Below are 15,582 nucleotides of genomic sequence, written 5' to 3'. Positions count from 1 at the left end.
TTAGGGAAGGAAATAGCAAAAATTTAAAAGATTTTTTTCAACTTAAGTCAAAATTTGCAGGAAGTATTCAGAGAATTCCCATATAGCCTTTCTTCAGCTTCCCCACCTGTTAACATTTTGGCACATTTGTTTTCTAAAAGATTCCATTTATTCATTTGACAGAGAAAGCAGAAACGGGGAGTGGCAGGTAGAGGGTGAGGCAGAAGCAGAAGCAGACTCCCCAGTGAGCAGGAAGACGGATTTGGGGCTAGATTTCAGGACCTCCAGATTATGCCCAAGCTGGGGCAGATGCTTGTTAAGTCAGTTAGACTGAGCCACCCAGGCACCCTAGGTGCGAGATACAGTAATAAATGTTTATTAAAACAAGTGGGTGAAAGTTTGATGGGAAACAGGACGGTTAGTCTCAAAACAGGCCCACAAAATACTTCTTGTTAACTTTATCGTAGAAAAACCTAGTAGACACTATCCTAATGAAGTAATAAAATTAACATCAAGGGGCACCTGCATGGTTCAGTGGGTTAAAGTCTCTACCTTCGACTCAGGTCATGATCTCAGGGTCCTGGGATTGAGCCTGAATTGGGCTCTCTGCTCAGTGGGGAGCCTGCTTCCTCCTCCCTTTCTCTCTGCCTGCCTCTCTGCCTACTTGTGATCTCTGTCAAATAAATAAATAAATAAAATCTTTTTAAAAATTAACATCAATAGCAATAGGACAAATTAACATTATTTGCCTCCTGTAAGAGGCACACTCCACCAATTCATTGTATACATACCAAAAATACATAGCTGGAATCTGATTATGACAAAACATTAGGCAAATACATGTTGAGTAACATTCTACAAAGTAATTAACCTGTATTCTTAGAAAATGTCAGAGTCAGTGAAGGTAAGGAAAGACTGAGGAACTCTTTTAGAATGAAGAAAACTAACGATAAATGACAGCAAAATGCAGCAGTTAAGCCTGGGTTGGATCCTAGATCTATAACAAACATTGTTTAGAAAACTGGAAAAATTGAATGGAATATGTGAATTAGACAATAGAACTATGTCATTATCATTTTCCTGATTTTTGTGAACAGATTCTGGTTAAGTATGAGAATGACCTTGTTTTTAGGAAATATACACTGAAGAATTGAGGAGCAGAAGGGAGTATTGTGTGTATGCCACTTAATATTACATGTTAAGAGTCCTGATTCCATATGTGGAAAGTATTTAGAATCCAAGATTTGGGCACTGTATATGCTCATTGCTATTGGCATGCACTTGTATCTAGGCCTTTTCAGAAAACAGCTAGGTAACATATATATATTTGCATATATTTGGACATATATAAGCACCAAGATATATTGCTTTATCTATTAAAAAACATGAGCTCTTATCAATGTTTTTAATTTATTAGGTCCACCACTACAGGGTTTTTTCTAGCCTTTGCCTTTCAATATTTGTAATTCTGTTTTCTGACATTGAGAAATCTGGATGTCTGTTAACCACAGTATATTTGCTTATTTGCTTAATCCCCTGTTTGTAATCAGTCTCCCAGTAATGTAACTCTCTTGTCAGTTTGGCCACACATAGTTAATTCTGTCCTCAGCAGGCATACTGGTAACATGCTGAGTTTAAGTATGACTAATAAGGGGCACCTGGTTGGCTCAGTTGGTTAAGTGTCTGCCTTTGGCTCTGGTCATGATCCCAGGGTCCTGGAATTGAGTCCAACATTGGGCTCTCTGCTCAGCGGGGAGCCTGCTTTGCCCTCTCCCTCTGTCTGCTGCTCCTCCTGCTTGTGCGCTCCTGCACGCTCTCCCTCTCTCTCTGCCAAATAAATAAATAAAATCTTTCCAAAAAAAAAAAAAAAAAGACCAATGAGTTTTCCAGTCTTTCATTCCCCTCCCCCAAAACCAGATTCCCCCATTTAGAGGAGGAAAGAAGCACAGTCATTTTTTGATGTACTTATTGCAAAGTATATTTGCTTTGTTTTATTTTCGTTAGTAATGGTTATTACATCATAATATGTATATGATTTTGAAAAATCTAAACATAAAGAAAGAGAATATGAATGTTACTCTTCATTGCTTTCTACCATTACTTTAGTTCAAGCATTTGAACAGATGTATAAATTCACCATTTACCCTGTGCAGTTTAAGTTTTCATTATTGATTATTTGGGGTTTTGCAAAAGAATGTAAGATTCTGTGTTTTCTTTGGGCTTCCTGCCACATTTCTGGTAGTTGTTTATTTTTACCTTGGCTTTATTCAGTGTTACGCTTTTCATAGCTCAGTAAACAATCATAGTACAATTATACAGCTAACCCTCTATTCTCCCCTCTTCGTTTACTCTTAGGTCTTCAGGATATTTACTTACAGTAGGTCTGTAGAGTCTAATTTTGATTCACAAAATTATAGTAGGTTTGTTGGCTTTTTGCCATATTTAACTTAATAGTGGTCTGTTTCTCTGACATGAACAGTTTAGACTCTATGTTGTTTGCAGTAACAGGTTTCAAGATGTGTAAGTGTAGGAGTTTGATTTTCAAATTCCGATGACTTGTGATGGTAACTTTTCAGAGAAACCCAGTCAAGCCTGTAAAATAAAGCATACTCTTTCTAGGTTGAGGATCTGAATATAAAACCACTATAATCATAGTCTCTGTGCGTGTGTGTATGTATGTTTAAAATAAGATTTTTTAAAAAATTTTTTTATTTTTTAAAAGATTTTATTTATTTATTTGACAGAGACCACAAGTAGGCAGAAAGGCAGGCAGAGAGAGAGAGGAAGGGAAGCAGGCTCCCTGCTAAGCCGAGAACCCGATGCGGGGCTCGATCCCAGGACCCTGGGATCATGACCTGAGCTGAAGGCAGAGGCTTTAACCCACTGAGCCACCCAGGCGCCCAAGATTATATATATATATTTTTAAAAGATTTTATTTATTTATTTGACAGAGAGAAATCACAAGTAGGCAGAGAGGCAGGCAGAGAGAGAGAGGAGGAAGCAGGCTCCCTGCCGAGCAGAGAGCCCGATGCGGGACTCGATCCCAGGACCCTGAGATCATGACCTGAGCCGAAGGCAGAGGCTTAACCCACTGAGCACCCAGGCGCCCCCAAGATTATATTTTTTAAAGAGCAGTTTTAGGATCACAACAAAATTGGGAGGGAAGTACAGAGATTTCCCATATATTCCTGTCCCTTCACGTGCACATCCCTTTCCCATTATTAGCATCACTCACCACAGCAGTACATTTGTTACCAAAAAGAAACCTACACTGACACATCATAATCACCTAAAGTCCTTAGTTTACCTTGGGTTTCATTCTTGGTGTTGTGTGCTTTGTGGGTTTAGACAAATGTATAATGATACATATTTATCATTATCATATCATACAGAGTATTTTTACTATCCTGCATATCCGCTGTCCTCTGCCTGTTCATTCTCACACCCTACCCTGGCAACCACTGGTATTTTTATTTTCTTCATAATTTGACCTAAATTTTGTATAATTTAGAATCATACCAAAAAAAAAAAAAAAAGAATCATACAGTTTGTAGTCTTTTCAAACTGGCTTCTTTCCCTTAGCAGGAATTAAGGTTCCTCCATGTCTTTGTGGCATGAAAGCTCATTTCCTCTTAGTGATAAATAATATTCCATTCTGTGTATTACAGTTTATCCATTTACCCCACTGAACGACATCTTGGTTGCTTCCAAGTTTTGACTGTTTTGAATAAAGCTGCTCTGAACATCTGTGTGCAGGTTTTTTGTGGGCATAAGTTTTCAGCTCCTGTTGGTAAATACCAAGGAGCGTGATTACTGGATTGTATGGTAAGAGTATGTTTAGTTTGTAAGAAACTGTGAAACTGTCTTCCTCTGTGTTATTGTAGTATTTTACATTCCTGCCACCAGTGAATAAGAGTTGTTCCACATCCTTGACAGCATTTCATGTTGTCAGTGTTCTGAATTTGGGCCATTCTAATAGGTGTGTAGTCTTACCTCACTTTTGTTTTAATTTGCATTTCCCTGATGACATAGGATTTTAAGCATCTTTTCATATGTTTCTTTGCTGTGCCTGTATCTTATCTGGTGAGGTATTTGTTCAGGTCTTTGACTCGTATTTTAGTTTGATGGTTTATTTTCTAATAGTTAAGTTTTTAAAGTTCTTTGTTTATTTTGGATAACAGCCCTTTATCAGAAGTCTTTACAGATATTTTCCCCCAGTCTGTAGCTTGTCTTTCCATTCTCTTGACAGTGTCTTTCACAGAGCAATTAATTTTAAATTTCATGAAGTAGTTAGTTTATCAGTTTTTTTATTGATAGGTCATGCATTTGGTGTTAACATGTAAAAAGTCATTGCCAAACCCCAGGTCATCTAGGTTTTCTCCTGTGTTATTTTCTGGGAGTTGTTTTTTTTTTTTTTAATTTATTTATCAGAGAGAGAGAGGGGAAGAGAGCGAGCACAGGCAGACAGAGAGGCAGGCAGAGGCAGAGGGAGAAGCAGGAGCCTAATGTGGGACTCGATCCCAGAACGCTGGGATCATGACCTGAGCCGAAGGCAGCTGCTTAACCAACTGAGCCACCCAGGCGTCCCTTATTTTCTGGGAGTTTAATAGTTTGGTATTTCACATTTATTTTTACTAAGTTGGGTAGTATCAGTCCTTCACCTTTTTCTTCTTCAGTATTGTGTTGGCTTTTCTGGGTCTTTTGCTACTCCATATAACTTTAGAGTCAGTTTGTCAATATCTATAAAATTTTGATGGGGTTTGCATTGAATCTCTTGATTACATTAGAAGAGCTAATTTTGGACATATATACAATCTTCCTATTCATGAACATGGAATATCTATTTAGTTACTTGATTTCTTTCATCAGAGATCTATAATTTTCATTATATTTGGATTTTGTACATATTTTGTTTAAGTTTTCATATTTTGGGGTGCTAATGTAAGTGATATTAGATTTTTAATTTCAAAAACCACTTGTTTATTGCTGATATATGGAAAAGCAGTTTACTTTTGTTTACTAAATCGTGTCCTACAGTCTTGCTTTAATTATGCATTGGTTCCAATAATATTTTTGTTGGTTCTTTCAGATTTTCTACATAGACATCTATGTAGATAATCATAACCCCCATTCTTTTGTACATATGTGTTATTTTGAATCTCATTACTTTAGAAAATTAGCATGACTATTTTAATGCTTATATGAAATTCCATTTAGAAACATCAAGTACAAAATTATAAATAATAGAATATACGATTTTACAGAATCTTGCCTGGTTATTCTGGAGAGGTTTTTGTTTTTGTTTTTGTTTTTGTTTTTTTTAAAGATTTTATTTATTTTAAAGAGAGCATGCACACATAAGCAGTTGGGTGGGGGAGAGGGAGAAGGAAAGAGAACCTCAAGCAGACTTCCCACAGAATAGGGAGCCCAGCACAAGGCTTTATCTCTGACCCTGAGGTCATGACCTGAGCTGAAAACCAGGAGTCCAGCCTTCAACTGACTGAGCCACCCAGGTGTCCCTGTTTTGTTTTTGTTTTTAATGTATTTTGGCCTAAATAGTATAGTTCTACTTTAAGTATGGGGAAATGAATCTCTTTCTTTTAATGTTGCTACAATTCAGAGTGTAGATCCAAAAAATAGATTGGGCCATCTTCATTATTTTAGTATATTCTTGTACAAATTAGGGAAGAAAATGGGATAATGATATTTGTTTCGTGTTTAGTTTTAGCCAGGATTCAGTTCTTTTTTTTTTTTTTTTTAAGATTTTATTTATTTATTTATTTATTTGACAGACAGAGCTCACAAGCGGGGGGTGGGGGGGGGTGGGGGGGGGTGGTGGTTGTGGTAAACAGGCTCCCTGAGGAGCAGAGAGCCTGATGTGGGACTTGATCCCGCATCACTACCGGAGGCGAAGGCAGAGGCTTTTAACTCATGGAGCCACCCAGGTGTCCCAAGGATTCAGTTCTTAATCTGAATGGTTTTAATGCCTCTGAACCAACAAGACACTTACGCTTTTTTTTTTTTTAAACTTTGTACGTTCGGGGATGTCTGGGTGGCTCAGTCCGTTTTTGAGTCAGTCATGAACCCAGGGTCCTTCCAGGATCATGCTCCTTGCTCAGTGGGAGTCTGCTTCTCCCTCTGGCTGTCACTCTCCTTGCTTCTGCTCTTTCTCTCTCTCTGACAAATAAATAAATAAACTCTTAAAAAAAGAAAAATCCTAGTATGTCTGTTTTGTCTTTGTTGATTTGTTTATAGCAATTGAAAATTAAAATGGAAGGATAGAAAGAAATCAATTTAAATAATAAAGGACTTTTTAATCCAAATTGCAATTCTGCCACCTAGCGTTTGCATGGATTTTTAAAGAAACAGGAAGGGGAAACTTAGAACTCTTGGAGAATACTTTATTTCATCCTTAGCTTACAAATTTAATATGCTACCAACTTATGAAAAGGGCATCCATCTTTATTAACTTTTTTAAGGGATCAGATCTTTAGTATCTTATTTTAAAGCTTATAAATTGTTTATAAATTCCTTATATATAATTTTGCTAAGTGTTTGCCAGTGATGTTCATGGAATTAAATTATGTAATAAATAAGAAATTTTACTTTCTTAGAGTCGAGGTGGAAAAAAGTTTCTTGCTGTACTCAAAGAAATCTTGGACAGGGATCCCTTGTCTCAATTGTGTGAGAATGAAATGGATCTTATTTGGACTCTGCGGCAAGATTGCAGAGAGAATTTCCCACAGTCACTGCCAAAATTACTGCTGTCAATCAAGTGGAATAAACTTGAGGATGTTGCTCAGGTAACAGAACATAATTTTTGTAATTCTTTTTGGGGACATATATGGTTGATCTCATGTAAATTTTCCTTTCTTATACAGGGATATCTCCATACGTTGGATAACTTTCTATAATAAGAGAAGTTTTCAGATTTTAAACTCTTACATATACTCTAAATAACAGACTAGAAAGTTCAAGATTTTAAATTCCCAAATTCTAGATAGGTTTCCTGTATCTTCCACTAAGAACAATTAAAGCATTGCTTTTGGTGTAATCATCTATAATTACTGCCTGCATGTAGTAAGTTCTGGATTATTTCTTTTTTTTTTTTTTTTAAAGATTTTATTTATTCATTTGACACAGAGAGATCACAAGTAGGCAGAGAGGCAGGCAGAGAGAGAGAGAGAGGAGGAAGCAGGCTCCCCGCGGAGCAGAGAACCCGATGCGGGACTCGATCCCAGAACCCTGAGATCATGACCTGAGCCGAAGGCAGCGGCTTAACCCACTGAGCCACCCAGGCACCCAGTTCTGGATTATTTCTAACAGATTCATCAGTGAGCTCCAAAGTTTTAATCTTAAAATGACTTTAATCTTTGCATTGACTATTCTAAAATGAATATGTCTTGTTTGAAAATTACTTCTATTTCTAGAAGCTAATACTTTAGAGTGTAAACCTTTTAGATCAGTTTTTAACATTCATTTTGGGTGGGCAGTATTTTTTTTTTTAAGATTTTATTTATTTATTTGACAGAAATCACAAGTAGGCAGTATCACAAGTATCTCTGCTCCACAGGGAACCTGCTTCCCCCTCTCTCTCTGCCTGCCTCGCCGCCTACTTGTGATCTCTGTCTGTCAAACAAATAAATTTAAAAAAAAAATCTTAAAAAAAAAAAAAAAGTCAGGGGCGCCTCGGTGGTTCAGTGGGTTAAGCGGCTGCCTTTGGCTCAGGTCATGATCTGAGGGTCCTGGGATGAGCCCCGCATCGGACTCTCTGCTCAGCAGGGAGCCCCCCCGCCCCCCCCACCTGCCTCTCTGCCTACTTGTGGTCTCTCTCTCTCTCTCTCTCTCTGTAAAATAAATAAATAAATAATCTTAAGGGAAAAAAAAAGAATTAGAAGAAATTTCTTGCTGTACTCTTAAAAGATACTGAGAGAGAGGTTTCTTGTTTCATCTGTCAGAAAACAGAACGAAGGGCGTCTGCGTGGTTCATTTTGTTCACCACTGACTCTTGGTTCTGGCTCAGGTCATGATCTCATGGGCTGTGAAATCCACCAGGGCTTCAGCCTCCATGCTAAGTAAGGAGTGGGCTTGAGGAACCTCTCCCTCTGCTCCTCCCCCCACTAGCATGCCTGTGTGTTCTCTCTCAAATCTTTAAAAAAAAAAAAAAAGAGCTAGTTTTTGCTTAATATTTCTTTCCTTTTTTTTAAAAAAAAAGATTTATTTATTTTGGAGAGAGAGAGAACATGCAAGCAGGGGAGGGACAAGGAAGAGGGGAGAGAGAATACTAAGGGCAAAAAATCCCGATGCTGGGCTGGATCCCAGGACCCTGCAATCATGACCTGGGTTAAAATCAAGAGCCAGTGCTTAACCTCTTGAGCCACCCAGGTACCGCTACTATTTCTTTATATGAGCATGGGGATATAAATTTTTACATTTTGGAATTTGGCACACTTATCTCATTTCCAAGAGGTAACCTAAAGCGTTGTTTTCAGATAAAACTAACATCCTCAATTTAGGATTAGCCAATCCTAATCCCTATTTTTAGTAGTCTAGAGAAAAAAAAGTTGTTAGAATAAAAAGTGTATGGATACAAAAGAATGAATAAACTGTATTTTTAGTAAATTGACTACTTTAAGAAGTGGAGAGCCAGAAGTCTGGTGTAAAGTTTGTATTCTGATCCTAGGGGATAAGCCATGGGTGAAAATTCTATAGAAGCCTTTCTCCACCACCCCCACCCCAAGAGAAAAAAAAAAGAGTAGTCCTCCATTAAGCCACAGGAAAATAATAATGTAGAAGTGGTTTCAATAGGCTTTGCAGAAGGCAGGTAGTTAATTAGCACTGTTTTCATTATTTATATCATTGAATCAGATTTCTCTTCCCTATTCACTTCCTTAGCTTTACGCAAACTGAAGTAGTAAGTTTTGATATTTTATTTCGTTTTACACTTATATAAATTAATTCTTTAATAATTGCAAATAAATTTACCAAAGGCAACTTCCTTCCAATAGTAGAGCTGTTTTTAACTCACAGCATAGTTTAACCTTTAAACTATTGTTTCAGACCTTGGATATAGTCCCCCTATTTCCCCTATCCATAATGGGGATTTCTGGTCCCTTAGGACCTTGGGCAAAGTGGGGAGGGAATCCCATCAGTGATGAAAAGTGGTATGAGGTAGGTGTTTCTTACCTTTAAGCCCATATTTGTCAAAATTTTTTACACTTGGTAGGAGCACTTCCCCCCCTTTAAAGATTTTGTTTATTTATTTGAGAGAGAAAGAGTGCTTACGTGTGAGTGGCGGGGAGGGGTAGGGAGAAGCAAGGAGAGGGAGAAGCAGACTCTCCATTGAGCAGGGAGCCATATATGATATGGGGTTGGCTTGCAGAACCCTGGAATCATGACCTGAGCCACAGGCAGATGCTTAACCAACTGGGCCACCTAGTCTCCTCTGTTAGGAGCCTCTTTAGACATTTTTTCCCCTAATAGCCCCATCCCCATGATATTTTGATCCATGGGTAAGTATTTGTCTTTTTATGTACAATATGTATATATGTGCTTATGTGCTGTATACATAAAAAGAGCAAGTATAAAGCTTATTCCTTTTATTTACACAAGTTTAAGAATAATGAAACAAAAATTTAAGAAAAAGTTAAACTAATATTTTACTATATTTGAATAATTTATATAATTATGTAAATTATAATATCAAATTTCATAACTGTGTTAGTAGTTAGTAGTAATAATAGCAATATAATCAAATTGTTAAAAGTTATTCAAAGGTTATTTTTTCTGCAAATGTGGAATTAATAGAAAAATCAATTTTTAAAAAGTATCTTTAGTGAGGTAAAATTTGCTTAATACGAGAAAATAAACAGCTTCTAGATATTCATTCAAGTATTATTGACCTATTTTGGCACCTGACCTAATTAATGAGAGAGCCTGAATAATTAGTAGAATTAAAATAATAAAATAAGAATGATTTTTATTTAGTTCTCAAAGCCCAAGTCTCATAAAAACTTAAATGACAAACGACAAGGTAGCTAGACAGCAGATATTCTTAGGCCACTTTTTGCAGTATGACTGTGAGGTTGGCAGTTTGTTGAGAGAAGTCCTCCAGTTACTGCCATCTCTTTTCCATATTTTTGTAACCCTATTCTTGCACACATTTTGTGTGTCTTCTTTGGATTCCAGGTGCTACTTACATGCTACTCATGCGATACCAAATATCACATAGATATGATGTGATAATATAGAATATGGTTTTGTCAGTTAGAGTTGAACTTTGGAGGGCCACAAATCATAGTTATCAAAATTTTTTTCTCTCTCTTCCATAATCACTCCTCTTCTCATTTAACCATCCCTAATAAGAGTACATGCTATAAATATAATTAACCTTGAGGAGGAGGATGAGTCTCACAGTGCTCTGATGGGAGACAGATAAGAGTTCTTTCTAGGTTGGGCTCTCTGGAAGTAGGGTTTCCAAAGATGAAGACATTTCTGCCCAAATCCACCCTCCACTGCAGTCCCCACTCATCCCTGTGGAGGGATTCCTTTTTATTCTGTCTAGATCATTTCTAAGTGGCATCTGTAAATAGGGGACTGGCTGTTTTTACCTTGTTTATAGAAAATAAACTATTTCTTTTTAGTCACTTACTATGATTTAAAGGGTGTAAACTTGTTATGGTCAATAAAAAAAAATCTGTTAAGTGATAGATATTCTTTTTTCTTTTTCTTTCTTTCTTTTTTTTTTTTTTTTTTTAAGATTATTTATTTATTTATTTATTTGACAGACATGAGATCACAAGCAGGCTCCCTGCTGAGCAGAGAGCCAGACTTGGGGCTCCATCCCAGGACTCTGGGATCATGACCTGAGCTGAAGGCAGAGGCTTTAACCCACTGAGCCACCCAGGTGCCCCAGTGATAGATATTCTTAAAAGTATTAAGAACTGGAAATAAGCTCCCTCAAAATAATTTTATGTTGAGTTATTAATGAACTTTTTATATGTAAATTGCCTGTCATTAGCTTGAGTGTGTACTTATATTTGTACTTTGAATTTTACCTTTAAGTATTTCTTGATCTTTTTTCTCTCTTTTTTCCTTTGAAAAGTTATTTAATAGTTAATGATTATATTCAGTGTATCATTCTATTCCCAGGTAAGTACTTTATTGCTTATTTATAGAATACTTCAACAAAGATAGTCTTTACTAATCCACGTTAACAGGAGTGGAGTTTTGAGGACTCAGTAATTGCAAGTATGCTTTTCCTTTCTTTTGACCCATCTCTGCTCCTGTGTTTCAAGGAGAAGTAGATTACTTTTCTCCCTTATAATTTCTGAACCAGTTTTAATTTTTCAACAGCTTCAGGCACTACTTCAGATTTGGCCTAAACTGCCCCCCCGGGAGGCGTTAGAGCTTCTAGATTTCAACTATCCAGATCAGTACGTGAGAGAATATGCTGTGGGCTGCCTGCGACAGATGAGGTATTCTCTAGGTGGCTTTCTTCGGGGAAAGGATATATAATAACTTGGGGGGTAGATAGAGAAGGTGATGTCTGCTTGAATGTGTCATAAGAAAGGAAAGAACTCGGAATTATTCAGATTTTAAAGTGTTTTTTCTCTCTCCCTTTCGATCTCCATCTCTCCCTCTTCTTTCATGTTTATTCTGTTATAAAACAAAAAGCAAAAAAACACTGGGTTAGGAGGTACCCAAGATCACCCTTGGTTTCTACAGTTCATTACAATTCACAAGATTCCACATATATTCATACTTTTGGCTGTGATTTATTACAGCAAAAGGAGGCAGTGTAGAATTGGCAAAAGAAAACGATTCATAGAGCAAAGTCTAGAGGAAACCATGTAGGAGCTTCTAAGAATTCTTTACTAGTGGAATCACAGTGAATATACTTAATTCCCCCAACAATGAGTTGTGACAACATGTCTGAAATAATTATCCACTGGGGAAGCGTCTTAGAGATGTGGCAGTCAGAATTTTTATTGGGGGCTAGTCACAGAAGCCCCCTTTGCCTAACACAAAAGCAAAATTCTAGACTCCCAAAAAATGAGTATTGAGCATAAACCATACACTTTGTAAGAATAGTTTATGCACACAAAGCCACTCTTACCTGTTAGGTGGTGGGAAGCCTTCTGAAATCTGTTTCCAAATGACAGCCAAAAGGACCAGAGTGTTAACAGGCTTTTTTTTTTTTTTTTTTAAGAGGATAAAGTTCAGGCCTGCTGTTATGTTAACTCTTTGCTGTCCACCACTCAGAATTAAGAAATGTTAGTATTTTGTCATTTTTTAAAAATACTTCTAAGCAAATAACATTATAGTTAAAAGTGAAATCCTCGTAGTTACTTTACCTAGTGCTAATTACTTTTACTTCCCCAAAACAGCCATTATCATGAATTTATCATGTATCCTTCTGTACCACATTTTTTTGTTTATACTACATTTTTATAACTATAAAAATATAGAGTAACATTGTGCATTTAAAAAAAATTTTTTTTTTTAAAGATTTTGTTTGTTTATTTGACAGAGATTACAAGTAGGCCGAGAGGGGGAAGCAGGCTCCCTGCCGAGCAGAGAGCTCCATGCGGTGCTTGATCCTAGGACCCTGGGATCATGACCTGAGCTGACGGCAGAGGTTTTAACCCACTGAGCCACCCAGGCGCCCCAACATTATTACACCAATATGTCTTACTATATATTTTATTTTAAATCTTGCTTTTTAAAAACCCACCGTAGGTTTTTGAGGTCATTCTCTCCCATTGCATATAGATAATAGTTTGTTTCTTTGACTACTGTGAAAGATTCTGTTGTAGGGATATATCTTATTTACTCCATTTCCTTATTGAGGAACATTTTTGTTTTCTCCAAATAAACAGTATTATAAACAGTGCTGCAGTGAACATGCTTATACAGTTCCCTTTGGCCAGTATATGTATGAAAATCTATGAGCTTTATTTGAAGAAATGTCGTTACTGAAACAGTCTCAGACACCGGGCATTTTCAGGTTTATTCATTGCCAGTCTCAAAAATGAAGATTATACTATATGGTTATTTGAAAAAGATAAGTTCTCAGAAAATTATGGATACTGTTACCCTTTTTCTTCTTTTTAAAAGTCATGTGATATCCAAAAGAAATTACACAAACTCTTCCATAGTTGCTGTTTTAGGGGAGTAAAGTTCAAAGTATGAGGAAAAAAGAAGCCTCCTTCTGTTTCAGTACTTCCTTTCTGTCTTTTACATCACTTGCAGGTTTTATAAAGGGCAAAGATTTTACAGTAAACTTAAGATTGTTGAGTAGTTTTAAAAAATGAGGCTCTCAGTTGCTTCTTCGTTTCCCTAAGTTTGGAGACCTGAGGGGAAGCGGCTACTTGGCCTGCTTTGGGCTGAGCCAAGTGGTTGTTTTTTTTTGGTTTTTTTTTTTTTAAAGATTTTATTTATTTATTTGACAGAGAGAGATCACAAGTAGACAGAAAGGCAGGCAGAGAGAGAGGGGGAAGCAGGCTCCCTGCTGAGCAGAGAGCCCGATGCGAGACTCGATCCCAGGACCCTGAGATCATGACCTTAGCCGAAGGCAGTGGCTTAACCCACTGAGCCACCCAGGTGCCCGACCAAGTGTTTTTCTTAAATGTGTTGATCTCCAGGAGGAGATTGCTGTGATCTCCGTGTTCCATTTGGTAATTCTGATGAGTTTTCCTTTGATAAATTTTCTGCTTATGAGGTTTTTTTGTTTATTTGTTTGTTTTTAAAAATAGTGCCCTGGGTTTCAGTCCCAGAGCTGCATTAGATTACTTTCTTAACCATTTATTGCCCAAGACTACAGTTAGCAAGTAGAGGACTTGGGATTCATATCTTACCTGACCACTCAAATTGCCTCTGACGAGAGTGTGTTTATATATGACACAAACTAAACTACTAATATTAATTCATTTAATTACAACATTACGTTGTATTAATTCAGTGAATCAGTTCCCACTTATACATATACTCATTTCCTTATCCTTTAAACTATTAAGTTAATATTTTAACATTCACTATCTGTGAAAAGGAATTACTTAATCCTAATGATAGGAAAGAAAAATAAATTGCTAAATTACTGATGGAATTTTTATTTTAAAATGGTTGACTGAGTATATCACTATTCCAGCATGATCAGAAATCAGTATTAAAGTACCTGATTTTTTTTTTTTTTTATCTCTGGGCTGATTGTAAGTACAGTCATTAATCATATCAACCTAGATAATTAAGATGCCCCACGTATCTGTTCTTTGCTCCTTTCCTTTTCACTTCCCCTCCTGCCCACAGGAAATCCTGAGCTTTTCTTGTGTTATTTTAACAGTGGAATAGTGAATGTAAGCATGCAACAGGCCTTACGCCCACGAACCATTGTGTTTCAGCAAGTTAGTATTTGATAGTTTGATCAGAAGGGATCTTTTTCTGCCACTAGTTGTTGAGTGACTTATTCTGTTCTTTGTTTCTTTTAGTGATGAAGAGCTCTCTCAATATCTTTTACAACTGGTGCAAGTTTTAAAATATGAGCCTTTTCTTGATTGTGCCCTCTCTAGATTCCTATTAGAAAGAGCACTGGCTAATCGGAGAATAGGGCAGTTTCTCTTTTGGCACCTTAGGTAAGTGTTCTGTATTTTTCAATTTGAGTCCACCTTGTGCTTTTGTAAATATAAATCAGCATAATACAGGACATTTAGTGTACTCATCAGCTGCTTTTGTTGTTTCTGAGCCATCTGTAACATTAGCACTTGTCTTGGTGTCTTCTCCTATTTCTTGATACCCAACTCTTAATTTTCAGGATTTGGCAAACTAATTCAGATTAAGTATCCCACCAAGCCTCCTTGATTTTTAACAAACAAATAATTAATGTGTTGCTATTTTCTTGTCAGATGTACTTATTATGTACTTACAATGTATTTGGGCTAAAACCTGACTTACAATTCTTCCCAAAAGGCTTTGGGTAGGTAGTAATATTATCATTGCTACTAATAGGTAGAGGTTTTAAAGTTTTTCTGTAAGAACAGCAACGTTATTTTTGGCTTCTTTATTAGACCATTTTCAGAAATACATGAGTCTTATTTCACCAAGTTTACATAGGAGTAAAATCAAGAAGGATAACTAAAATTCTTCTCTCCTGGGAAAACTGTTGGCTCCTCATTTCTGACTGTACTCAGACATTTTTCAGTCATTTTCATCTGCACGTCAGAATATTAAAACTAATGATTATCCGAAAAGTATGACTTAACTCCATTTTTGCCAAAGTTCTTAAGGAAAATAAGCTCTATATTATTTTGATGTTAATTTGGAGGGTTATATTTCTGAATCTTGACTTCCTTATTATTCGTAGAGATTTTCCTTTCTTTTTTTTTTTTTTTTTTTAAATATTTTTATTTATTCATTTGACAGAGATCACAAGTAGGCAGAGAGAGGGGAAGGGAAGCAGCCTCTCTGCTGAGCAGAGAGCCCAATGTGGGGCTCGATCCCAGGACCCTGAGATCATGACCTGAGCCGAAGGCAGAGGCTTTAACCCACTGAGCCTCCCAGGCGCCCCGAGATTTTCCTTTCTTATTTTATTTATTTATTTATTTTTAA

At 36.7% G+C, this 15,582-nt stretch overlaps 1 protein-coding gene across 6 annotated transcripts in view; it reads left to right on the top strand.

Moving 5' to 3' along the window:
- PIK3CB (phosphatidylinositol-4,5-bisphosphate 3-kinase catalytic subunit beta) overlaps window positions 1–15,582 on the top strand; it is a 205,855-nt gene that overhangs the window by 142,429 nt on the left and 47,844 nt on the right. For all 6 annotated transcript variants that reach the window (XM_032334525.1, XM_032334489.1, XM_032334499.1 and 3 more), the window contains 3 exons: window positions 6,594–6,782; window positions 11,335–11,456; window positions 14,466–14,609. In XM_032334525.1, the coding sequence (XP_032190416.1) occupies window positions 6,594–6,782; window positions 11,335–11,456; window positions 14,466–14,609 (455 nt within the window). The remainder of the gene's footprint in view (window positions 1–6,593; window positions 6,783–11,334; window positions 11,457–14,465; window positions 14,610–15,582) is intronic.

Source organism: Mustela erminea, chromosome 1, assembly GCF_009829155.1.
Source record: "Mustela erminea isolate mMusErm1 chromosome 1, mMusErm1.Pri, whole genome shotgun sequence".
Lineage (NCBI taxonomy): Eukaryota > Metazoa > Chordata > Mammalia > Carnivora > Mustelidae > Mustela > Mustela erminea.
This window is presented reverse-complemented; position numbering and strand designations above follow the sequence as displayed.